The sequence below is a fragment of the Mustela lutreola genome, chromosome 1 (assembly GCF_030435805.1).
Source record: "Mustela lutreola isolate mMusLut2 chromosome 1, mMusLut2.pri, whole genome shotgun sequence".
Lineage (NCBI taxonomy): Eukaryota > Metazoa > Chordata > Mammalia > Carnivora > Mustelidae > Mustela > Mustela lutreola.
The window spans coordinates 188,421,167-188,448,370 of NC_081290.1; the positions used below are offsets into that span (position 1 = coordinate 188,421,167).

Below are 27,204 nucleotides of genomic sequence, written 5' to 3' on the forward strand. Positions count from 1 at the left end.
AGCACTATTCTAAGTACTAGAGATTTAGCAAGGCTCAAAATGTACAAAGTTTAATCTCATATATGGTCCTTGTTGATAAGAACCAAGAAGGAAAATAAAGCAAGAAAGGAGATACAGAGCAGTGGGTCAGCAGAAAAAGTGAGATTTTAGATAGCATGGCTGGCAGAGATCTAGCTAATAAGGTAACATTTTATAAGAGAGCTGAAAGAAATGGGAGAGCAGTGTACGTATCTGGGGAAAGGGTATTTCAGGAAGAAGGAATAGAATATATGAAGGACTTAATGCGAGAACACACCAGAGAGTTTAAGGAACAAAAAATAAAGGCCAGTGTGAAAAAGGGCACAGTTCTGGGAGCAGAGGTCAGAGATGCAGCTGGAGACCAGAGTATAGAGAGTTTCACTGACCACATAAAGGAACATGCATTATTCTAAATAGATGGGAAAGACAACAGAAATGGCCAAGTGGAAAGATTTCACTTTCATTTTTTAAAGAATCACTCTCACTGCAATAGCAGAATCACATTAGACTTAGGGACACTGGTTAAAGTCTACTACAACAATCACAGCAGATGACTATGACCTAGACCAGGTTGGCACTCATAGAAATGGTGACTGAATTCAGCCTGCAGTCTGAAGGTAGAGTCACCAAGATTTACTGATAGTTTTGGCACAAGATGTGAGCAAAGAAAAATTAAGTGTGACCCTAGAGATGTTTTTGATGTGAGCAACTGGATGAATGGAGTTACCATTATTGAGATGTGGAAGACTGGTGAGAAAAGAAAGTAGGTAAATGGGGAGGGGGAGTCTGATAGAGTTTCTGGAGGTAAATCCATCTCAAAAGAGCCCCTCTATGACTGCCCCTGCCCCCACCAAGAGACGTGAGCTCTGAGCATTGTCCACACCGCATATCCAGCAACTCATCGGTGACAGTTCAGGTCCCCACCCACGCACTGATTCCTGACTTGGTTTCTGCTCTGACGTCTCTGCTTCTGTAGGGTGCACCTTGCCTGGATCATGGCTGATATATTCAGCTATACATCCCCTCAACCACCTCTCACCAAAATGACTAGGAGGAGGAATACTCAACAGAGGAAAAATTCAGAGACAGTGCCCTTTGCCACAGAACTCTTGGATATGGACATAGACAGTATGTCGGAAAGGGAATTCAGGGTAACAATTATCCAGGCAATGGCTGGGTTGGAGAAGACCATAGTGACAATATAGAATCTCTAAGGGTGGAAGTGAGAGCCGATCTGGCAAAAGTTAAAAATGCTATCAATGAGATCCAATCTAATCTAAATACTCTAACGGCTAGGGTAACTGAGGCAAAAGACAGAATTAGTGATCTAGAAGACACACTGATAGAAAAGAAGGATCAAGGGGAAGCCTGGAACAAACAGCTTAGAAACCATGAAAACACAAGTAGGGAAATAAATGATGCCATGAAATGTTCCAGCGTCAGAATTATTGGGATCCCTGAGGGGGTGGAGAAAGAGAGAAAACTAAAAGATATAGTTGAACAAATTCTGGATGAAAATCTCCCCAATCTGTGGAATGGAACAAGTGTTCTTGTCCTAGATGCAGAAAGGACACCCCCTAAGACCAACAAATCTAGAAAGACCTCCAGACACTTGATTGTGAAACTCATGAATCATAATTTTAGACAAGAGCTTCTGAGTTCAGGTAGAGGGAAAAGATTCCTTATATACAGAGGAAGGTCCATCAGAATAACATCAGACCCATCCACAGAAACCTGACAAGCCAGAAAGGGCTGGCCAGACATATTCAGGGCATTAAATGAGAAGAAAATTCAGCCAAGAATATTTTAACCAGCAAGGCTGACATTCAAAATGGGTGGAGAGATAAAGAGCTTCCAAGACCAGCAAGGTTTAAAAGAGTATGTGACCACCAAGCCAGCAATACAAGAAATATTAAGGGGGGTTTTATAAAAGAAAAAAGAACCCAAGAGTGACAAAGAACAGAAATTTATAGAGACAATGTATAGAAACAAGGACTTCATAGGCAACATGATGTCAATAAAAACTTATCTTTCAATAATTACTCTCAATGTGAACAGCCTAAATGCTCCAACAAAACAGCACAGGGTTGCAGACTGGATAAAATGACAGGACCCATCCATATGCTGTCTACAAGAGACACACCTGGAACCTAAAGATACATCCAGACTGAAAGTGAAGGGATGGAGAAGCATCAATGGGTCTCAAAAGAAAGCTGGGGTGGGGATTCTCATGTCAGATAAATTAGATATTAAGCTGAACACTGTAGTCAGAGATACAGAAGGACACTACGTCATTCTTAAAGGGTCTATCCACCAAGAAGATCTAACAATTGTAAATATTTATGCTCCCAATATGGGAGCAGCCAAATACCTAAGCCAACTGTTAAAATAAAGAGTCCTATTGATATGAATACATCAATTGTAGGGGATCTTAACGCACCACTCTCAGTAATAGATCATCCAAGCAGAAAATCAATAGAGAAATGAGAGCTCTGAATGACACATTGGACCAGATGGACTTCATAGATACATACAGAACATTCTACCCTAAAACAACAGAATATTCATTCTTCTTGTGCGCACATGGAACTTTCTCCAGAATAGACCACATACTGGGTCACAAATCAGGGCTCAACCAATACCAAAAGATTGAGATTATTCCCTGCATATTCTCAGATCACAATGCTTTGGAACTGGAACTTGACCACAAGAAAAAGTTTGGAAGGAATTCAAACACTTGGAAGCTAAAGACCATCCTGCTCAAGAATGTTTGGATCAACCAGGAAATCAAAGAAGAACTTCAACAATTCATGGAAACCAATGAGAATGAAGACACATTGGTCCAAAACCTATGGGATACAGCAAAGGTGGTCTAAGGGGAAATACATAGTCATCCAAGCCTCACTCAAAAAAATTGAAAAACCCCAAATACATCAGCTCTCTTTACACCTTATAGAACTGGAAAACCAACAACATATTAAGCCAACCCCATGCACAAGAAGGGAAATAATCAAGATTAGAGCAGAGATCAATGAGCTAGAAACTAGAGATACAGTAGAACACATCAATGAAACTAGAAGCTGGTTCTTTGAAAGAATTAGTAAGATCGATAAACCAATGGCCACACTAATCCAAAAGAATAGAGAGAGGACCTAAATTAATAGAATTATGAATGAAAGGGGAGAGATTGTGACTAACACCAAGTAAACAGAAACAATCATCAGAAATTATTATCAACAGTTATATGTCAATAAGTTAAGCAACCTAGAAGAAACGGATGCATTCCCGGAAACCTATAAACTTCCACGACTGAAACAGGAAGAAACTGACAACCTGAATAGACCAATATCTAGTAATGAGATTGAAGCAGTCATCAAAAACCTCCCAAAAAACAAGAGCCCAGAACCTGACAGATTCCCTGGGGAATTCTACCAAACATTCAAAGAATAAATTAACACCTATTCTGCTGAAGCTGTTTCAAAAAATAGAAACAGGGGCACCTGGGGGCTCTGTGGGTTAAAGCCTCTGCCTTCGGCTCAGGTCGTGATCGCAGGATCCTGGGATCAAGCCCCACATCGGCTCTCTGTGCAGCAGGGAGCCTGCTTCCTTTCCTCTCTCACTGCCTGCCTCTCTGCCTACCTGAGATCTCTGTGATCTCTAAATCTTTAGAGATCTCTAAATCTTAAAAAAAAAAAAAAAAAATATATATATATATATAGAAACAGAAGGAAGACTTCCAGACTCTTCCCATGAAGCCAGCATTACCCTGATCCTCAAATCAGGCAATGACCCCATTAAAAAGGAGAACTTCAGACCAACATCCCTGATGAATATGGATGCCAAAATTCTCAGCAAGATCCTAGGAAACAGGATCCAACAGTACTGACCAGGTGGGATTTATCCCTGGGATTCAAGGGTGGTTCAACATTTGCAAATCAATCAATGTGATAATACAAATCAATAAGAGAAAAGAACCACATGGTCTTCTCAATTGATGCAGAAAAAGCATTTGACAAAAAACCAGATTAAAACTCTTCAAAGTATAGGGATAGAGGGAACGAACATTCCTTAACTTCATAAAATCTATCTATGAAAAACCCACAGCAAATATCATTCTCAAGGGGGAAAAGCTGACAGCCTTCCTTTGAGATCAGCAACACAGCAAGGATGCCCACTCTCACCACTGTTGTTCAACATAGTACTAGAAGTCCAAGCAACAGCAATCAGAAAACAAAAAGAAATAAAAGGTATTCAAACTGGTAAAGACGTCAAACTCTCTCTCTTCACAGATGACATGATACTTTATATAGAAAACACAAAAGACTCCATTCCCAAACTACTAGAACTCACACAGCAATTCAGTAATGTGGCAGGATACAAAATCAATGCCCAGAAATCAGTTGTATCTTATACGCTAATGATGAAAATATAGAAAGGGAAATTAGAGAATCAATTCCATTTATTATAGTACCAAGAACCATTAAGATACCCGGGAATAAACCTAACCAAAGAGGTAAAGGATCTGTACTCAAGGAACTACAGAACACTCATGAAAGAAATTAAAGAAGACACTCTTATGGAAAAGCATTCCATGCTCATGGATTGGAAGAATAAACATTGTTAAAATGTCTATGCTGCCCAGAGAAATCTATACTTTCAATGCCATCCTGATGAAAACTCCACCAGCATTTTTCAAAGTGCTCGAACAAACAATCCTAACATTTGTATGGAACTAGAAAAGACCCCAAATCGCTAAGGAAATGTTGAAAAAGAAAAACAAAACTGGAGCATCATGTTGCCTGATTTCAAGCTTTACTACAAAGCTGTGATCACCAAGACAGCATAGTACTGGCACAAAAACAGACACATAAACCTGTGGAACAGAGTAAAGACTCCAGATATGGACCTGCAACTCTATGTCAAATAATCTTTGACAAAGCAGGAAAAAATATCCAGTGGAAAAAAGATAGTCTCTTCAATAAATGGTGCTGGGAAAATTGGACAGCTATGTATAGAAGAATGAAACTTGACCATTCTCTTACACTATACACAAGGATAAACTCAAAATGGATAAAAGACCTCAATATGAGGCAGGAATCTACCAAAATCCTAGTGGAGAATATAGCAATAACCTCTTTGACACTGGCCACAGAAATTTCTTTCAAGATATGTCTCCAAAGGCAAAGGAAACAAAAACAAAAATAAACTTTTGGGACTTCATCAAGATAAAAGGCTTCTATACAGTCAACAAACAAAAGTCAATAAAACAGTCAACAAAACAAAGAGGCAACTCACGGAATGGGAGAAGATATATGCAAATGACAGTATAGACAAAGGGCTGATATCCAAGATCTATGAAGAACTCCTCAAACTCAACACTCAAAAAACAGATAATCACATCAAAAAATAGGCAGAAGACATGAACAGACACTTCTCCAAAGAAGACATACAAATGGCTAACACACATGAAAAAATGTTCTTCATCATTAGCCATCGGGGAGATTTAAATCAAAACCACATTGAGATACCACCTTACACCAGTTAGAATGGCCAAAATCAACAAGACAATAAACAACAAGTGTTAGAGAGGATGTGGAGAAAGGGGGAACCCTCTTACACTCTTGGTGGGAATGCAAGTTGGTGCAGCCGCTTTTGAAAACAGTGTGGAGATTCCTTAAGAAATTAAAAATAGAGCTACCTTATGACCCTGCAATTGCACTACTGGATATTTACCCCAAAGATACAGATGTAGTGAAAAGAAGGGCCATCTGTACCCCAATGTTCATAGCAGCAATGGCCACGGTCACCAAACTGTGGAAAGAATCAAGATGCCCTTCAACAGATGAATGCATAAAAAAGATATGGTCCATATATATAGTGGAATGTAATGCAGCCATCAGAAAGGATGAATACCCCACTTTTGTATCAACATGGATGGGGCTGGAAGAGATTATTCGAAGTGAAGTAAATCAAGCAGAGAGGGTCAATTATCTTATGGTTTCACTTACTTGTGGAGCATAAGGAATAACACAGAGGACATTAGGAGAAGGAAAAGAAGAAAAGAAGAAAAAGTGAATAGGGGGAAATCAGATTGGGAGACGAAGCATGAGAGACTGTGGACTCTGAGAAATAAACTGAGGATTTTGGAAGGGGAAGGATGGGTGAGCCTGGTGGTAGGAATTAAGGAGGGCACGTAATGCATGGAGCACTGGGTGTGGTGCATAAACAATGAATCTTGGAACACTGAAAAAAAAAAATAAATACATACATACATATTTTTAAAAAAATAGTTGGTAAATGGATATCAGTTTGCGTATGTTAAGACTGAGAGGTCTATTAGACATCCAAGTGGAGATGTCAAGTAAACACGTGGATATGTAAATCTAGAGTTCAGAGAACAGGTCAGGCTGGAGATTTAAAATTCAGAAGCGAAAAGTTTAGTGGGTCATACGAAATCAACTAGGGAGTAGATGGGCATAGAAAATAGAAGAGGTCCCAGGAATGAGCCAAGGAGTACTCCAAAATGTAGACGTCAGGAAGATGAGGAGGAGCTGGCTGAAGAACCACCACAAGAATAATGCTACATTCAGAGACTACTGTCTTAATTATTTAGTCTAGTGTCAGTAAATGACAGACTCAGAAATATACATACACCAAAAAGGGGCGGATGGGGGTTGAGAGAAAGAAAAACTTAACTACAAATGGTTTTATAGTAGAGCTATGTTCAAAGGAAGAATGAAAAAGGCATTCAGCTCTGTAGCCAAATCAGGCAAGAGTTCACAGAAAGCATAATGTTTGAGAAGGGTCATGACAGTGGAGTAGCAATGCGTAGCAGGGTTTTTGTATCTTGTATTCTCACACCTCTTCCAACCGACTCCTCTGAGGCCAACAATTCCTTTACAGGTTTCATGGAAGGAAAAAAAAAAAAAAAAAAAGGACAATATTCCCTGAGGAATTAGGAAATAATGCAAAGTTGTCTAAGTCCACGCGCTAGCTTCACTCCACCAAGGTATATGCAAGGGTGTCTAGTAGACACCCTTCTCTGCTCTTGCCTTCACATTTATCAAAGACACTGAAACCTATGTCACAGTCTACCGCTCCATCCGGATTCTGCTAGTCACTTGGGAAATGTCAACAACCACGAGATAATCTTTAGATAATTTAGCCTCACGATTTCTTGAACCTTCTTTATCTCCAGTGGCCTGTAACTCCACCAAAGTTCAGCAACTATTCCTGTAGCCACAACTTGAACTTGCCTTTGCTTGACATTTTTCTACCTCTGAAATATTAAATTTAATAGTATGCCAACCTCTTTCTTAACATAACCTTCTAGATCAGCAAGGTTGAATAGAAATAAAATGTGAGCCACTTACATACATAATTTAACATTTTCTAGTAGTCACATTAAAAAGTAAAAAGTATCACTCATTTCAAAATGAATTTTTATAATTTATTTAAGTTAATGCATCAGTCCCAATCCAATCATTATAATATATAATCAAGACAAATACCAGCACCGAGCTGTTACTACAAATCCCAGTGTGTATTTTACAGCCTATCATATTTAAGACATGAAATTATCTGTAGTCTAGATAAAATGTAATTTTGGCAAAAGAGGAGTTGTGTTTAACGAAAAAGGATTTTACTCTGTGTGTGATAAAGAATTTGGCCTTGCCCAAAGAGAAGATCTGGCCTTTTCCCTTGGTTTCTGAGAGGTAATCTCTGAGCCCTTGGAATGTTACGTGAGTGACAGGAGTGTGTCTGTTCCCCTTGTGGGCTTGGATCATGCCTGCTAGTCTAACAGGAAGATTTAGCAGGCCATACTCATCTAGTCTTAGGGTAGAGACTGGCCACACTAGAAAGACCAACAATGTGGCTTAAGCTGGGAGTTTGGGGTCACGTAATACCAGAGGACCCAGAGACAGAGATAAAGCATACAGCAATCATTCGGTCGTGCCCTTGAAGCTCTGAGCACAGATGATTGCCTGAGCTCCCAGGGAGACGAAAATAAAAGCTCTGTTTGGTACTTCTCATGGACTCTTGTATTTCTTCCCTTCGCTGATTTTAATTTGTATCCTTCCCCTGTAATAAACCACAACTGTGAGTAGTATAGCTTTCCAGGACTTCTGTGAGTTTTTATGTCAAATTATCAAAGGTGAGGGTCGTTTGGGGAAATTTCCAAACTTGTATTTGGTGCCAAACGTGATGTGGGCTTTACCTTTGTAAGTAGCTAAGTCTCTCAGCTGGCCTAAAACTCTAAAGGCACACTGACTGTTTTTAAAATTACTTGTAAATTAAACAAGATTCAAAATTCAGTTCCTCCTTGGTACTGCCTCCATTACAAATGCACAACAGCAAACTGTGGCCGGTGGTTACTGCACCAAGCGGTGCAACCTCGGACTTTGGACCCTCTGATCCTCTTCTGCCCAACACACTCCCTTTCCAATTCCCTCTACACCTCAAACTTTTTCAGTTCCTACAACTCAGGATCATTCATCCTGATCTCACTTGCCCTCATCCCCCATTCAGCCCACGCCAGATGAGCCAACATTAATTACTTTATTGCCAGTGGCTTCAATTCCTTTGCCAATGGCCTTTCTTCTTCTGCACATGTCCTCTAAACCCCCGCCCCTTGATCGATTCAACTCTCCTTCTTACCCCACTGACCCACAGGCTGTCAAGGACTACTGGAGAAAGAAAGCATTAGATCCCATATAATGGAACAATAAGTTTATGGTTTCCCACTGCTGGGCCTTTTGTCAGCTCTCTTAGCTGTCCTTAATCACTCCCTCTTTCGCTCCCCCAAGTAGCTTATGTCACCTTCCCCACATGCATCCAGGTCCTTATCCTTTCACGCTTAGCCCACAGGTGCTGAAATGGCCTCCTACTTCAAGTAGAAAATCAGACAGAAGGAGACGTACTTTTACTTCATATTCTTGCACCCAAAAATCCACCTACAGCCACATACGTCCTCTACCTTCTTCTGCCCCCTCTGAGCAACCAGTTCCTGGTAGCCGCGTTCACAGCTCTAGAGACTCCTATTCACGATGCAGCCACAGACTCTCCCTCCTGGATCAGTGACAGACCAGCTCACTACTGTGTCCTTAACCTCACCGATGATCAAGTCTCAAATTTAAACATTAACAAAACTCCCCCTTGCTCTTTGTCAAGTACTGAGAGAATCTGAGACTTCACCAGAATTCAACAACTTACTGTGCCACAGATGCATGAATGTTGGCAGGAGACATGAGACACCCCCCCACCCCGGCCAGAGACAAAGGACTTCAGTAGTTAGGGAACAGCAAGCAGTAGGAGCATCAACGTACTCACTTCGGTTTCCCAAATCCTAATTCTCACAGAGTGATGTGACGGAGACCAGGTCACATGTGCATGTTCAGCTGGAGGCATTCAAGGAGAGGAACCTGTAACATTCCAGTTGCTAACGAATTACTGCTACCAGTGAGAGCTTACTACACAGCGGGTCATATTCTAAGCATTTAAATTTTTTAAAAAAACTTTTAAAGTGGGGCGCCTGGGTGGCTCAGTGGGTTAATCCTCTGCTTTCGGCTCAGGTCATGATCCCAGGGTCTTGGATCAAGCCCCACATCGGGCTCTCTGCTCGGCAGGGAGCCTGCTTCCCCCTCTCTCTCTGCCTGCCTCCTGCCTACTTGTGGTCTCTCTCTGTCAAAAAAATAAATAAAATCTTTAAAAAAAAAAACTTTTAAAGTGAAATATAATTAACAAGACATAAAATTAACTACTTTAAAGTGTACACTTCAGTAGTCTCAATATATCCACTATATTGGGCAATCATTATCATGATCTAATCTCTCCAGAGCATTTCCATCATCCCAAACATAAATGCTCTACTAATAAGCAATTAATCCTAGCTCTCCCCACCCCCATCTCCTGGTGACCATGAATCTGTTTTCTGTCTCTACAGCCTTGCCTTTTTTGGACATTCCATATAAATGGAATCACATAACATGTGATCCTTGGTATCCATGCTGTAGTTTGTATCAGTACTTCATCCTCTTTACTACATAATACTATTCCCCTGCAGAGCTCTATTTGCATTTTATTCATCCATTCAGCAGTTGGAAATGTGACTTACTTCAACTTTGTCACTACTACAGGTAATGCTGCTATGAACATGCTGTACGAGTCTCTGCACAGAGTAAGCACTTTATTTTTTTAAAGATTTTATTTATTTATTTATTTAGTTAGTTAGTTATTTGACAGAGAGAAAGCACAGCAGGGGGAGCAGGCAGAGGGAGAGGGGGAAGCAGGCTCTCCGCTGATCAGAGAGCCCGATGAGGGGCTCGATCCCAGGACCCTGGGATCATGACCTGAGCCAAAGGCAGACGCTTAACCCACTGAGTCACCCAGGCGCCCCCACCCTAAGCACTTTAAAAACACTCACACAATCTTTATAACAACCTTTGAGATAAGCAATATCATCGTCATCATTGTCATCATCACTATTATTATTCATTTTAAAGATGAGGACACTAAGAGAGTGGGGTTAAAAAACTTGCTCAAGGTTACCAAGGCTGTAAGCGGAAGAATGAGGATTTGAATCACAGCAGTCTGACTCTATCCATGTTCTTTTGTTTTGTTTTGTTTTTTGAAATTTTATTTTATTTTTTCAGTGTTCCAAGAATCATTGTTTCTGCACCACACCCAGTGCTCCATGCAATTCATGCCCTCCTTAATACCTACCACCGGACTTACCCAGCCCTCCACCCTCATCCCCTCCAAAACCGTCAGTTTGTTTCTCAGAGTCCACAGGCTATCCATGTTCTTAAAGACTAAACATGCTGCTCTGTTTAAGTCACTTCTAATCCATTTTCTCTGCCCCATTGCCACTATTTATCAGATACTCCCCAGCTGTCATCTGTCTTATCACCAGCAGCCTCCTAAGAGCTCTCCCGGGCTCTAGTCTCATCACCCTTAAATACATACTTGTTTTGGCTCTAATGTGCCCTTTCTAAAACCTAACTAGGATGGTCATGACCCTTCCTTAAAGTCCTTCTATGGCTCACTATCATCTAAGAGTGGATGAAATTGCAGTGAAATCTTATGTGGAAATCCAATAAGCATATTAGGTTTCAAAGCAGAGATGCTATGCTCTTGTTGAACAGGAGGGAAAAATGAGGAGTGGCTGAATACAATGTGAGGAAAACATGACCTCCAAGCCTGGCCTAATGTATCTACTTTCTCAGAGAAGCCATCTTAGACATTTCCAAAGAACCCTTAGAATTTCTGTAATAATTCAAAAACCACCAGCACATCCCTTAACCCTCTTTAAAAACTAGCTATAGTTCCCTAAATATACAAAGCTGTTTCACACCTTAAAGTCTTGACTATGCTACCCCTTTGGAAAACTGATTTCTACTCATCAAACCTCTCCTACTTGAAAATTGTGCTCAACCATTACTTCCTCTAGACTTCTCTAACCCACTCCTTGCTCCAACAATTGCAAATACTGTTTGCCATCTTTAATCACGTTTCTACTGTTGGTGTCCCTCATACAATACAGTACTCAAAACAGAAGATAATATTCTAGATACAGCGCGACTGCCACAAAGCGTTAAGAGTACTACCAAATAGAGTTTGGAATCAAGCAGCCAACTACTGCCCCAAACAGATTTGTGTCGTAATCTGCCAACATTAGGCTAAAGTTCCCGGCTCTACACCTAGAGCAGAAACTTCCAAGCACCATGACTCAACACCTTGAGCAACCTTGCAAAATTCTGGACCATGTTTTTCAGTTGGATAAGAAACCTGTCAAGTACTGCTAACTAAACAACCCATGAAAAAGCCCCAAGTGGAGTCCCAATAAAGTTAACAATTTCTAACAACTGCTAACCTACCCATGTTGCCTGTCGGTCCTTCATCGAGTCCCCTTATCACCTTCTCCCTTCATTCCCTTTACCTGCTATTCCACAATCTCACCTCAGCATACAAACTGTTATCCTACTTTTCAAACACTAGATATTAGGTAGTCAGACTCTAAACTTTAATCCCCCAAACGTCAACCTTACACAAATACTTCTACAAACTTACCAGCCTTCAACACCTCCTCGAGGAATGCCCCCATGAGATCTCTCTCCCGCCCTCAAATCTACAATTCTTCTGGCTCTACTTGTTCCTTCCTCTCAAAATAAACTACAAAGTCAAATATATAATAAAAAGACAACAGGGGCGCCTGGGTGGCTCAGTCAGTTAAGCGTCCCAACTCCTGATTTCAGCTCAGGTCATGATCTTGGGATCGTGAGATGGAGCCCCTTGTCCCTTGTCGGGCTCTATGCTCAGCAGGGAGTCTGCTTGAGATCCTTTCTTTCTCCCTCTGCCCTTCCCCTCCCCCACCCCATTCTCTTTCTCTCTCAAATAAATAAATCTTTAAAAAGAAAAAAAAAGAAAGAAAACACACATTCAACCAATGCCCCTTTTAGTTACTGACTCTCTCTCTTCCCTTCTCACCATAGCCAAGTTTATCAAGAAACTTGTAAATTATTGTTTTTTATACATTTCATTTATATACCTGACCTCCTAAGGATGCTGATTTTATCTTAGTGGTTGCTCCAGGGATTACAATGTGCACCTTAATTTATCACAATCTACTTCCAACTAACATGGACTTGATTCTGGTAAAATATAGCAACCTTATTCCAATATAACTCCATTTCCTCAACCTTCCTTAGTACTTCCATAGTACTTAGGTTGCATCAATGTATGTGAGAAATGGAGAAATAAAGTGTTATAAATAGTTCATGAAGCTCTTTTTGTCTTTTAAAGAAGATAAGAGAAGAAAAGAGGAAAAAGTATATTTATCTTGGCTTTTACTTCCTACATATTCATCTTTTCTGATTTTCTTTATTTCCTCCTATGGATTTAAGTTACCATTTTGTGTCATTTCCTTTCAGCTTGAGCATTTCCTTCCCTGTATAGCAGGTATGCTTATAAGAAATTCTCTGTCTTTGGTTACTTGGGAATGTGTTTATTTCACCTTCATTTTAAAGGATAGTTTCGCTAGATACAGAATTTATGGTTCATGGGGTTTTGTTTTGTTTTTTTTTCTCAGCATTTTAAATATGTCAGTCTACTGCCTTTGGCCTCCATTTTTTTCTCATGAGAACTCAGCTGTAAGTCATACCGTCGCTGCCCTGTATATGATGAGTCATTTTTCTCTTGCTACTTTCAAGATTCTGTCTTTGCCTTTCAGCAAATTGGCAAAGCGTGTCTATGTGGATCTCTTCTGGGTTCATCCAACAAGATTCACTGAGCTTCTTGAAACTGTAAATTATTGTTTTTTATACATTTCAGAAGTTCTTGGTCATCATTTCTTCAAGTATTTTTTTCTGTCCCTTTCCCTCTTTCTTCTCCTTCTGGGATTCCCATTACAAATATACTGGTACACCTGATCTTGTCCCACAGGTCTCCAAGGCACTGATTATTTTTCTTCAGTGACTTTTTCTCTGTTCTTCAGATTGGATTTTTCACTATTAATATTTCAAGTTTGCTGGTTCATTCTTCTGCCACCTAAAATCTGCTACTGAACACACCTAGTTAATTTTTCATTTCATTTACTGTACTTCTCAACTCTAGAATTTCCATTTTGTTCTTTTTTATCATTTCCACTTCCTTACTGAGATTCCCTAGTTGTTGATTCACTGTCATATTTTCCACTTAGATATGGTTTCTTTTAATTGTCTGAACAAATGTATAACAATTGCCATGAAGTTTTTGCTAAAAATAACATCTAGACCTACTCAGAGGAAGTTTCTTTTTTTTTTTTTTTTAAGAGATTTATTTATTTGTTTATTTATTTATTTGACACAGAGAGAGAGAGATCACTAGCAGGCAGAGAGAGAGAGGAAGGGAAGCAGGCTCCCTGCTGAGCAGAGAGCCCGATGCAGGTCTCAATCCCAGGACCCTGTGATCATAACCTGAGCCTAAGGCAGCCGTCCAACTGACTGAGCCACCCAGGCGCCCCTCAGAGGAAGTTTCTATTGGCTACTTTTCTTCCTGCATAGGGATCACATGTTCCTGGGTTTTTTCTTCAACATCTAGAGTGTTTGTTGTTGTTGCTGTTATTTTTAATAAAACTGAATATTATAGATAATAAGTTTATCCAATTCTGGATTATGATTTTTCCCCTGAGGACTGTTGTTGTTGCTGCTTTTGTTTTGTTTGTTTGCTTGTTTTTTTAGTAACCTTCTTGGAAATAATTTGAGAATCCGTCTCCCTGTGGTATGAAGCCATTGATTTTTCTGCTAAATTAAAAAAAAAAAAAAAATTCTTGGGGCACCTGGGTGGCTCAGTGGGTTAAAGCCTCTGCCTTCAGCTCAGGTCATGATCCCAGGGTCCTGGGATCAAGCCCCACATCGGGCTCTCTGCTCAGCGGGGAGCCTGCTTCCTCCTCTCTTTCTGCCTGCTTCTCTGTCTACTTGTGATCTCTGTCTGTCAAATAAATAAATAAAATCTTTGAAAAAAAGTCTTATTTTTATTCTTTAGTATGGCCTTCTTAAAGTCATCCTTGTGTCTACACTGATTAGTGACAAATCTGCTGACAAGAGTGCAGACAAGACAAGAGTGCAGGAGGGCATTCAAGGTTCAGACAGTTTCAATGTTGGCCTCGGCTTTTATTCTTCGCTGGGCTTTCTCAGGACTTCCAAGCAAATACCAACCCCCCTGTAAACTAGATGTGAATGAAGAACTTACCTTACCCTGTTGTGGTTCTCTCATTAACAAGATCTCCTACTAAATTTCTGGCTAGTTAACCATTCTGCATCCTGCACAACCTCTAGCTAGCAAAGCTCCGAGCCTTCCACATTCGTTTCCTACCAAACTTGCTATTTTTACTGACAACACAACTAGGCATGAGGGTTTTTGGTGTTTTCTGGTTTTGTTTGTTTTGTTTTGTCTTTTCCAGATCACATCAGCTGCCTCTGGATTTAAGGCCAGCCCAGTCTTAGTAACATTATGCTTTCCCTGGGGGAGGGAGAGGAAAGGCTTTAGGGGCTCAGGCAAAAGGCCAAAGCCTCTCATTATTCTTAACACAAATTCAAAAGATTTTCATGAGTTAAAGCTTCTCAATTTAATGTTTGCCACCAATTCATTTTCAGAGCCCTAATGGTTACTTTTGACAATCCTGCCACTATCGTATTTGTTCTTTAGATATAGTATTTGCCAACTTCTCCACTGGGTCATTGCAAAAAATCCTATTACTTCTACCTACCTCATTATTTTCAATTTCTAATCCGTATGTATTTTAGAATGTAGCTATTGTATTATATAACATGTTTATGTAAATATATTTGAATAAATTAGAGCGTACAATTTAAATGGTGTTATTAACATGTTCTATGATCGACTTTAGGAAACATTCTCTAAAACTCTCCACTTCCCCTTCCTCAGTATGCACTCACACCTCACCCCATTGCATTCTGATTTCTATTCTTATTACACTAGCGAAACAGCTCTAAGAGCCCTGAAAACATCTCTGCCACAAAGCCAGCATCCTTACCCTATTTTACCTTTCTACATTATTCAATAACGCTCCTTTTGAAATTCCTATTTTCCTTGGCTTTTATAATACCACAATCCTATTCCATCAACAGCAATTTCTTCATATACTTCATGGCCTTATTTTCAACATAAGTACTAATGGTACTAAGGGTCTTATCCTTAAACCTATTCTTTTCCGTATGATCCCACATCAATGACCAACCACCATCTACCTGCTGATGAAACAACGTCCTAGTCTCCATCCTCTCTCTGACTTCCAGAGTACATTATCCGATGACTTGATGCACAACTTTCACTTAACTGGTGCCTCAAACTCACCATGTCTAAAATAACACAGTTCATCTGATCTATTTTTCACTCTTATATTCTCCATCTTAGCGAATGACACTACCATTCACACCAATAACACGGTCAGAAATTGAAAAATCATCTTAAAACCCTCTTATTCATTTTCTCCTTGAACACTGATTTTCAAAAGATTTATTAGTAATCCCCTGAATGCTTAATTAATCTAAAATCTAAGAATACTGGTCACTTCTTTTATATAGACAATGATAAAACAAAAGCTTTAAAAAGAGAAGATGGGGGGCGCCTGGGTGGCTCAGTGGGTTAAGCCGCTGCCTTCGGCTCAGGTCATGATCTCACGGTCCTGGGATCGAGTCCCGCATCGGGCTCTCTGCTTGGCAGGGAGCCTGCTTCCTCCTCTCTCTCTCTCTGCCTGCCTCTCCATCTACTTGTGATTTCTCTCTGTCAAATAAATAAATAAAATCTTTAAAAAAAAAAAAAATAAAAATAAAAAAAAAAAAATAAAAAGAGAAGATGGAACTGTTATTATGGAAGTAGAGGAGAGGCCCCTGCCTGTGCCTAAATCTTAGTAACACTCACCGAAGAAAAATCTCTCTCTTCCTCTCTTTCAAAGGGTATTTAATAACAGAAGGGTAAAATAAGAACCTTAAAAAAAATGGGGTGTCTGGGTGGCTCAGTGGGTTAAGCCTCTGCCTTTGGCTCAGGCCATGATCCCGGGGTCCTGGGATCAAGTCCCGCATCGGGCTCTCTGCTCAGCAGGGAGCCTGCTTCCTTCTCTCTCTCTCTGCCTTCTTCTCTGCCTACTTGTGATCTGTCAAATAAATAAATAAAAACCTTAAAAAAAAAAAAAAACAGGAGGGTAAAAAATACTTCATATTGATTGCTGCTATGTCCATACCCTAAAATTTCAGAACAGAAATCTGGCTTCTATTTGTAATAAAAGATCCTCCCCAATACTTCAGTGAAGTCTTTTTATACAGAAGATGGGATTCCTCAACCTGGTGAATGGGGAAAAAATATGTCAGACAGTTCTTGGGTTAAATCTCAGCCCTGTTACTGATTAGTTACATCTTGGGCAAATTATTTAACTTCCTTGAATCTCCATTTCTTTGTAAAATGATGATAAAAATATCTGTAATTCAAGATTACAGTGAAAGAGATGAAGTCACTACCTTACTTCAATACCTCCTCATCCTCCGATATTACCATACAGCTTCCTAACCGGCACTAGCATGTTCCATCTCAGTTCTTCCTCACATGGCAACAATTCAAGATAATGTTCAATTCTTTTATGCTCTTGGTTCATTCATGCACTCACTCTTCCATTCAGTGAACAGTTACTGATCATTTCCCTTAGAAAATCTAAGTCCAACAGTATGAACTGGAGAGCAAGAAGAGCCGTGGAGACAGATACAATGGTGAGCTGACATGGCCCCTGAACTTCTGCAGTCTGGTGTCTGGTAGAAAGAGAACCATTACATAATTACAAAAATAAATGTAAAACCACAGCAGATATAAGTACCACTAAGAAAGGATAGAGTGTAATGAGAGGGTACGATAGGGGAATTGGCCAAGTCAGAAATGTCATTCAAAGCCCTTCATAATTTATTGAGCATTTCCTATCCTACCAGCCTCATTTCCGGCCATTTTCTCACATACAGTCTATAATTAAAGCACACTACACAACTTAAGGAATATGAGTATGCCCTGCTTTCTCTCATCCTGAAATCTTTCAATCAGGCTACAACATTCCTGCAATACTCTGTTCCTCATAGTTAATTCCAGCAAGAATCCAACAAGGCATTCTTTCTTTAATGCCTTCATCCACGTGACACTAATATGAATCTCCACCTCCACCTGGTAATTGCTTTTCTCCTTTGTTCATGCCGAGCATTTTATGGGGAGATATTCTGAAATTGTGCCCAAATCCTGTCTTCTTCAGTATTAATTTCCCAGGGTGCTGAAACAACTAATCACAAGGTAGGTGATGTAAGGTAACAGTAATTTAGTCACTCACAGTTGTGGAAGCAGTAAGTCCAAAATTGAGGTATTACCAGGGCTTCACTCTACCTGGAGGCTTTAGGGGAGAATCTTTTCTACACCTCATCTAGTGGTGTCCTTGACTTATAGTCCGTGTTCCTTGACTTGTGCTTGCATCACCCTGATCTGCGTTGGTCTTTTTCAAGACTGACTTGCCTATTCTGGGTCCCTTATAATTGCACAAAAATTTTATAATCCACTTGTCAATTTCTACAAAAATGCCAGCTCCGATTCTGATGGGGATGGTACTGAATGTAATTATCAGTTTGGGCAGTGAGTGGTATTGCCATCTTAACAACGTTAACCCATACAATCCACGAACATGGGATGTTTTTCCCATCATTTAGATCTTCTTATTTTTTTTTTTAAGATTTTATTTATTCATTTGACAGAGAGAAATCACAAGTAGATGGAGAGGCAGGCAGAGAGAGAGAGAGAGAGAGAGGGAAGCAGGCTCCCTGCTGAGCAGAGAGCCCGATGCGGGACTCGATCCCAGGACCCTGAGATCATGACCTGAGCCGAAGGCAGCGGCTTAACCCACTGAGCCACCCAGGCGCCCCTCATTTAGATCTTCTTAAATTTATTTCAACACTGTTTTTGTACTTTTCAAACCATAAAATTTGCATTTCTTCTGTTAAATTTATTCCTGATTATTTTATTCTTATTGATGTTATTGTAAACTGAATTGTTTCCTTTCACTTTCAGATTGCTCACTATAAGGATATAGAAATACAACTGATTTGTGTATATTGCTCAACATGCAATGTATATTGCATATCCTGCAAACTTGCTGAGCTTTTATGTCATTCTTATAGTTTTTCAGTGGATTCTTTAGGATCTTCTATATATAAGATCATGTCATCTGTGAGTAGAGTTAGTTTTACTTCCGCTGTTCCAATCTAGATGTCTTTTATGTAAGACTTTCTTTGCCTAACCACTGTGACTAGAACCTCCAATACAATGTTTAAATAGAAATGGAGAGGGGCGCCTGGGTGGCTCAGTGGTTAAGCCGCTGCCTTCGGCTCAGGTCATGATCTCAGGGTCCTGGGATCGAGCCCCGCATCAGGCTCTCTGCTCAGTGGGGATCCTGCTTCCTCCTCTCTCTCTGTGTGCCTCTCTACCTGCTTGTGATCTCTCTCTGTCAAATAAATGAATAAAATCTTTAAAAAAAAAAAAAAAAAAAAAAAAAAAAAAAATAGAAATGGAGAGAGATGAAATCTTTGTTTTATTCCTAATTGGAGGAAAAAGCATCTAGCTGATCACCATTAAGTATGATGTTAGCTATGGGTTTTTCAGAGATTCTTTATCAGATAAAGAAAATTCCCTTCTACTTCTAGTTTGTTGAGTGTTTTTATCTTGAAAAGATGTTGGATTCTGTCAAGTGCTTTTTCTGCATCTGATACAATTGTGTCATTTTTGTTTCTTCTTTCATTGATATGATGTATTACATTAATGGCTTTTTGTAGTATGGATAACCAACCTTGCATTCCTGGGGTAAGTTCCACTTGGTCATAGTGTGAAATTCTCCCCCTCCCCCAACCCCCACACCCCCCCCAACCCCCCGGCCAGAGAGGGTTGGGGCGAGGTGTTGGGGAAGAGGGAGAGAGAAAATTCCATGCAGGCTCCATGTCTAGTGCAAAGCCTGAACCAAAGTCATGACTTGAGCCCAAATCAACAGTCAGACACTTAATCGACTGAGCTACCCAGGCACCCCGTGTGTAATTAATTCTTTTTGCATGCTAACTATTTTGTTGAGGATTTTTGCATCCACAGTCACAAGGAATATTGCCCTGAAGTCTTCTTTTCTTGTGATATCTTTGTCTCGTATTAGCATCAAGGTAATACCAACTGACCTCACAGAATGCGTAGGGAAGTATCCATTCTCATTCTTTTTTTAAAGAAGCGTTCTTTTTAAGAAGAACTGTTATTAATTCTTCTTCAAATATCTGGTAGAATTCACCAGTGATGCCATCTGGGCCTGGACTTTATACGTAGTTTTTTGATTACCGCTTCAGTCTCTTTACTTAATATACCTACTCAGATTGCCTATCTCTTCTTGAATCAGTTTTAATAGTTTGTGTCTTTCCAGGAATTTGTCCATTTTATCTATGTTAAATTATCTGTTGGTTTATAACTGTTCAGCTATTCCTTTATAATAATTTTTATTTCTTTAAGGTGAGTGGTAATGTTTGCTTCTTCATTTTTTATTTCAGTAATTTGAGTCTTTCTCTATCTCTTAGTCAGACTAGTTAAAGATCTCAGTTTTGTTGATCATTTCAAAGAACAAGCATCTGGTGTCTTGGCTATCTCTATTTTTTTTTCTATTCCCTGTTTAATTAATTTCTGCTATAATTTTTATTGTCTCCTTCCTTCAGTTTGGTTTAGGTTTGGTTTGTTCTATCTTTTCCAATGTCTTTTGGGTTTTTTGCTTTTAGCAACAGAGCATACATGAGCAGAGAGATGGGGTAGAGGGAGAGGGAGGTAGGGAGAGCAGGAAGGAAAGAATCTTAAGCAGGATCCATGCCCACCAAGGAGCCCAATGTAGGGCTCAATCACATGACCCTGAATTCAAGACCTGAGCTGAAATCAAGAGTTGGACATTTAACCGGCTGAGTCACCTAGGCTACCCTACATTATATTAAAAAAAAATGTTTTTTAGTGAATGCTCTAGGGTTTACTGTATATATTTTATCCTATCCAAATGGGCTTCTAACTTATGTTAGCTTAATTTTCCAGTGATTATATGGAACTATTACTCTTTTATAGATCTATTCCTTTTATTTTTGTAGTAATTTTTAATAAACATCACATCAATTAATGTTATAAATCCAACAATACATTGTTGCAATTATTCTTTACTATCCTTAGTGATATCCTCAGCCCACTGTAGCTTTTATCACACACCTCCTTTGTGCCGTTATTGGCAAATATATTATACATATGTTACATTATAGGGAATGTATTTTATACACACACACACACACACACATATCATACATATATATGTATGAAATCATACATATATATAATTTCATACAACTGCTTCTTAAATATATTAAGAGGAGAAAGGAAAAAGTATGCATCTCTTCTGTCTTTTACAATTATGTAATTACCTTTATTGGTGTTCTTTATTGGTGAACCCAAATTACCATCTGGGGTTACCTGCTTTTACCCTAAATAACTTTCTTGTGTATTTCTTATAAGGTGGGCCTCTCCAATTTCCAAGATCAGGGAATTCTCTCATTTTTTTATTATTGGGTGAAGGCTTTATTTTGCCTTCATTTTTGAAAAATAGCTTTACTGGAGGTAAGACTTTGGTTAATAAGTTTTTCTCTTTGAACACTTTGAAAATGCTATCCTATTGCTTTCTGGCCTCCATTTTTTGTGCTGAAAAGTCCAACGTGAACCTAAGGGAGCTCCCTTTAAGTGACACCTCATCTTTCTCTTGCTGCTTTTGATATTTTCTCCTTGTCTTTGACTTCCACTATTCTTTCACAAGCTATCTGTTTGAGGATCTCTTTGTGTGTAATCCTACTTGGATTTTGTTTAGCTTTCTGCCTACATAAATTATTGTTTTTCAATAATTGGTGAAGTTTACAGGCATTATTTCCTTGCATATATTTTTCTTTTCCTTTCTCTCTCATCTTTTGGTACTCCCATTAGACATATGTTGTTGCACTTGATACTGTCCTACATTTCTTTGAGGCTATGCTCATTGTTCCTAGTTTGTTTTTCTCTTTCTTCTTAAAGTTATATGATCTCCATCAATCTATCTACACAACTGCTTCTTCTTCTCCAGGTCAAGTCTAGAGTTAGGCTTAGCTAATGAATTTTTTAATTTCAGTTATTTTATTTTCCAATTCCACATAGTTCCCATGTGGTTCATTTTCTTAATGATCTTTATTTCTTTATTTATACTCTAATTTGATATGACATCATCATCATATCTTCCTTTGGTACTTTAATTGTGAGTTACTTTATTTCTATGAACATGTCTATAATGGCTACATTAAAGTCTTTTCCTGATAAATCTGACATGCGGTGTCTCTGACAGCTTCTTGGCTTGTTTTTTTTCCAGTGCATGGCTCATACTTTCCTGCTTCTCTGCATGTCTCCTATTTCCTTATTGTTGGAAACTACACATTTTAGATAATGTATCATAGCACCTCTGGGTACGGGTATGCCTTTCTCCTTCTAGAAAATGTTATTGTTATTTACTTATTTGTTTAGTGACTAGTGGACTATTTCAGTGAAATTTATTCCCCCAACCACAGTGTTCAGCTTCTAACGTTGTTCCTCAGGGAAGCACAGATTTGGTATATCCACAGTCACCCTCAGATCACTGGATCATCATGGTTCAGGAGGGCTCTCTTCCTTGACCACACCCAGCTGTTAAACTTCAATAATTGCTGGCGGGTTGCTCTATTGTTTTCAACAATGCCCTGGGGAATAAACTGGTCTATAAACAAGCCAATCAAATTCTGGTTCCTTTGAAGGAATAGTTTCTGAGATCAGTGTTTGATTTTTTGTTCCAGTCTCTGGAAGGCTGTTGTAATTTTTATTCCCTGAATCTCTCCTAGAATATAAAGTTCTTTACCACAACTTCCACTATACTTTAGAATACTTTTAGGCTTCAAGTTCTTCCTTCTCTGTTGCAAATGAAGTCTGTTCCTCTGTGAACAAATTAGGAATGATCAGTTTTATGGCTTGTTTCTCCCTCTGGGCGAATTTCTGAGCCAGGGCTCTAAGCTAGGTGTGGGGGACAATGGCAAAGTTCTATCTGAGTGGTAATTCCACTGTAGGAACTGAGAGCTCAGTGGAAGGAGACAGGACACAGGCTGGGGTCCTCTCAGTATTCCCCTCCTGGGATGGAACAACCAACTTACAATCTGAGGCAAGAATGATCTGGGCTCCAGTATTCTCAACATGCCACAACCAAATTCCACAAGTAGGGGCTAGGCCAAAGAGAGTCCCCGCTCCTGCATGACATTCACCTAGGACTTGGCTGCAAAAACAGGCAGCTGGAGACAGGAAGAGAATGCTGATATCGTGTTCCTCCCAGGAGCTAAGAGTCTAGGTTGGGGTTGGGGGGACTTGTGTTCTAGGCCACAGTAGTCCTAATTGGAATTTCTACCTCACTGTGCTGGCAAGGAGGAAGGAGGGAACTGTACTGGTTTAAAAACCACTCTCAGAGGCACCTGGGTGGCTCAGTTGGTTAAGCATCTGCCTTCGGCTCAGGTCATTGAGTCCTGCATCTGTCTCCCTACTCATCGGAGAGTCTGCTTCTCTTTCCTCTGCTCATTCTCTCTCTCTCTCTCTCAAATAAATAAATAAAATCTTTTTTAAAAACCCCACTCTCATTTCTTACCAAATTTTCATAGATGTTCTTGAATAAATGTCTCTTCATTTGCTATTCAAACTTAGGACTATGGTTTTGGAGGTTTTTCATCATTTTCATGTTTCATTGGAAAGAGGGTCAGCAGAGCTCCTCACACTGTCATGACAGAAGTCAATCTCCCAACTGTTCTTTTTTTTTTTTTTTTTAAGATTTAATTAATTTATTTATTTGACAGAGAGATCACAAGTAGGCAGAGAGGCAGGCAGAGAGAGAGGAGGAAGCAGGCTCCCTACCGAGCAGAAAGCCCGATGCGGGGCTCGATCCCAGGACCCTGGGACCATGACCTGAGCTGAAGGCAGAGGCTTTAACCCACTGAGCCACCCAGGCGCCCCCTCCCAGCTGTTCTTTCACATGGATGTGAAGGATCAGTATGTGTATGATTGAGGACTCTCTATGTGTGATCTGATTTAATCTTCACAACTGTGGGGCAGACACGACAGACAGTGCTTTTACAGATCATGAAACTGAATCCCAGAATCATTTAATAACTTCCTCCAATTAAATCAACAAACAGGGGGTAAGGAGCTTACTCCAAACCAGGCCTAACTGCCTCTAAAGCTCGTGTTCCTGATCATGCCATTTTTTTAAATCTTTTATACAGATCCTTTTAAAAATCAGAGCTCATTTAAAAAAAAAAATAAATCAGGGACGCCTGGGTGGCTCAGTTGGTTAAGCAGCTGCCTTCGGCTCAGGTCATGATCCCAGCGTCCTGGGATCGAGTCCCATATTGGGCTCCTTGCTCCGCAGGGAGCCTGCTTCTCCGTCTGACTCTGCCTTCCACTCTGTCTGCCTGTGCTCGCTCTCGCTCGCTCTCTCTGACAAATAAATAAAAAATCTTTAAAAAAAAAAAAAAATAAATAAATAAATCAGAGCTCATGAGCAGTTATATCCCTATGCAGTCACTATGATTTCTTTAGGAAATACATCATTTTCTTCCTCATCTGCATCTTTTATAATAACACTACAAGAAGTCCTATTCTGTTTCCTCATGTCTTACACTACATTTCCATAAAGAATCTCTGACCAATGGACTTTATCTTTGCTGTACTTTTTAAAATCTGTTTTCCTGAAGATCTACCTATTAGATCTGATGTGCAATGGGTTTGGGTCTTTGATTATTATAAACATTAAAACGACAAGGTCTCTTTTCTCCCAGGATTACCTTTCTGCATAAGCACATACAAAAAGCCAATTAAAAATACTATTAAGAAATGACGATAACTCCTGTAAAAAAGACTGAAGCTTCTTAGGCCCAAATTATAAGATTCCAGGGAAACTTTAACACACACACACACACACACACACACACACACTCCATACAGTCACAACTGACCAGTCATCAATAAGAATATTGCACTTTAAAAGTGACCTCATGCTTTTAAATGTACTTAAATTAGAAAGCACCAATATTCAAAAGACAAAAAATTTCTGACCACAACTGAAACCAAAACACAACTAAAAAAAATAAACTAGACAAATGTAAAGTATAAGGAGAAACCTTTCTCTTTACTTACAAAACAAAACAAATCAATTAAGAAAGAATAAAAAGACATGTCAAAGCATATTTGGAAATTTAGCTTTTACCTCTGCTTGGCTCCATTTATCACTGTTATAAAAGAAATTTTTTTGGTCAGTTTTACCACCTCAAAAAGTCTGATTTCCTGGTAGCAGATTTCACTGCTTAATTCTGATGCTGCGTGATGTCTTAGAGGAAAAAATAGTTACTGTAGACAAAACCTCCCAACAGAAGAACCATCCAGGGAACGGTGAACACATGGTACAGAATATAGTTACATGTTATATTTAAACAAAGTTTAAAGAAAGCACTAGAATGAGACTGTTTGCTCCCAGTGTCTCTTTTCTCACACAACAGAGGCCCACACACCAGGCAGTTCTGCCACATGTGGTAACCCCCAGTGGAATCCGGCAAAGCAAAGACCCTCGGTCCCACGTTCAGTAGAGGTGTTTGTTTTGGGAGATCTGTAATCTCCACTGTCAACACCTCCCTGGAATAAACAAAACAGCTTTGCTGAGGAAACAAAGACAGTGAAGGGACTTAAACAGGTAAACCAAAATAAAATTCTTGATCGAAAATGATAGCGCTGAGGGACAGCATCAAGTGACAGCTGCTCAAGTGGCAAAGGCACTGACCAGTTATTTTAGGTTCGCTAGGGTGTGCTCGATAGCTTTTTAAAGAATGCAATAGAGGTACTTACCAAATATTTCCCCTCCACTAGCATATTCTGTCACCAGATAAATCATCCGCTCTGTCTCCATAACCTGGTACAAAGGCAGGAAAGCAACAGACAGTGACACAAATGACAGGCTGATATCATAGGAAGAGAAACTAATGACTCCTCTTTTGTCATTTGAAATATTAATAACCATTACTGCTTAAAGGAAATTTAAAATTTAAAACACCGGAGTGGGGAACAGGCATAAATGAAGAAATGGGGAAAACAGGCATTCGTCCTCGTTCTTTTAAGTAGGACATATTTACTGCTTGAGAGACCATCCTTTTGTTGTTCCTTGAGGCCTCTGCGATCTCGTAAGCTCCACAAAAGTGAGAAGCAAAGAAGCTGCCAAGAATCAGAAAGTTCACATTCAACATTGATCACTTCAAGTTCAAAAATGCCCCCCCTCACCCACAAAAGTCAATCAAAGCGAAAACAAAGCCTGGGAAAAACAAGGGGGAATTACATGTGGATATGTTTTTTTAATGGAAATAACAACTTTCCTCCTGTATCCACTTATTCAAAATTGGGAATAATAATGTAAATACTCAAAAGTTCAAGTAATCTACTCATTTGTATTTTGTTTTGGTCCCTATTTTGCCTTTCTTACTTAGTTGTAGTGTGTTGGCAGTCCTTTCTTTCTTCTTTACCTTTTACATTAAATATTTTTTAAAGTAATATATGAGCATCTATGCTCATGATAAACTTCTTAAATAGCTGCTACATTTTTTTAAAAAGGCCAAAGATTTCCTTCTTCCCAGCCCCCTCCATTTTATTCTCCCAAAGGAAACACTGTTAATAAGCTAATTTATTCTGTATCATTCTAGAGCAGTGTTGACCAATGGAAAAAAAATACAGGCCTCATATATAATTTTAACTTTTCTAATAGCCACATTAATAAGTAAAAAAAATAAAATGCAATTAACTCTAATATTTTATTTAGTCAGTGTACCCAAAATATTATCATCTCAAAAAAATTTAATCATAAACTACTTTGGTTTTCACATTAATGAAAAGTATTAAAATTAAAAATTCAGTTCCTCATTCACTCTAGCCACATTTTAATACTCAATAGCCATGTGTGGCCAGTGGCTATCATATTGGAGAAGAGAATTTTAGACTTTCACCGTAAGTCACAGTTAATTATTTTGCTAAATTATTTCCGTTACTTGATCGTTGACATCTTTACACATCAATATCATATAACAGCATTATGTGTTATAACCACAGATCTTCTGAATGGTTTCATGGTATTCCATCTTATAAGTGCACAGTACTTTTCTAATCTATTAACTGTATCGTCCTTTTTTTCTCTTTAATTTTTAAGAACTCTCTATATTGGTGATATTAGCTCATTGTTTGTTACATGCATTGCCACCAGGCTCTTTCTGTATGTTGATTTACATAACAATAACAAACATAAGTGCTCTAAACATAAGCAGGTATTGAGAAAAAAAAAGAAAAGAAAAAAGTAAATGTCATACTATAAATCTCTTTTGTACCCCTGGGTGTACAGACTTTTATTGACTGCAAATGTTCCTTTCCTGTTAAATTTTTCAGTAGCTCAAAGTCTTTCCTACACAGTTACCTGTATTTGGCTCCCTCTAGAAACTGACAGGACTGAAGTTTTGGCAAATGACCTGAAAACTACCTGGATACTATTTACAAAGACAA

General features: G+C 39.2%; 1 protein-coding gene across 7 annotated transcripts in view; it reads right to left on the reverse strand.

Annotated features, from left to right (window-relative positions):
* SIK3 (SIK family kinase 3) overlaps window positions 1-27,204 on the reverse strand; it is a 248,299-nt gene that overhangs the window by 89,859 nt on the left and 131,236 nt on the right. For all 7 annotated transcript variants that reach the window (XM_059181601.1, XM_059181603.1, XM_059181602.1 and 4 more), the window contains exon 3: window positions 25,513-25,576. In XM_059181601.1, the coding sequence (XP_059037584.1) occupies window positions 25,513-25,576 (64 nt within the window). The remainder of the gene's footprint in view (window positions 1-25,512; window positions 25,577-27,204) is intronic.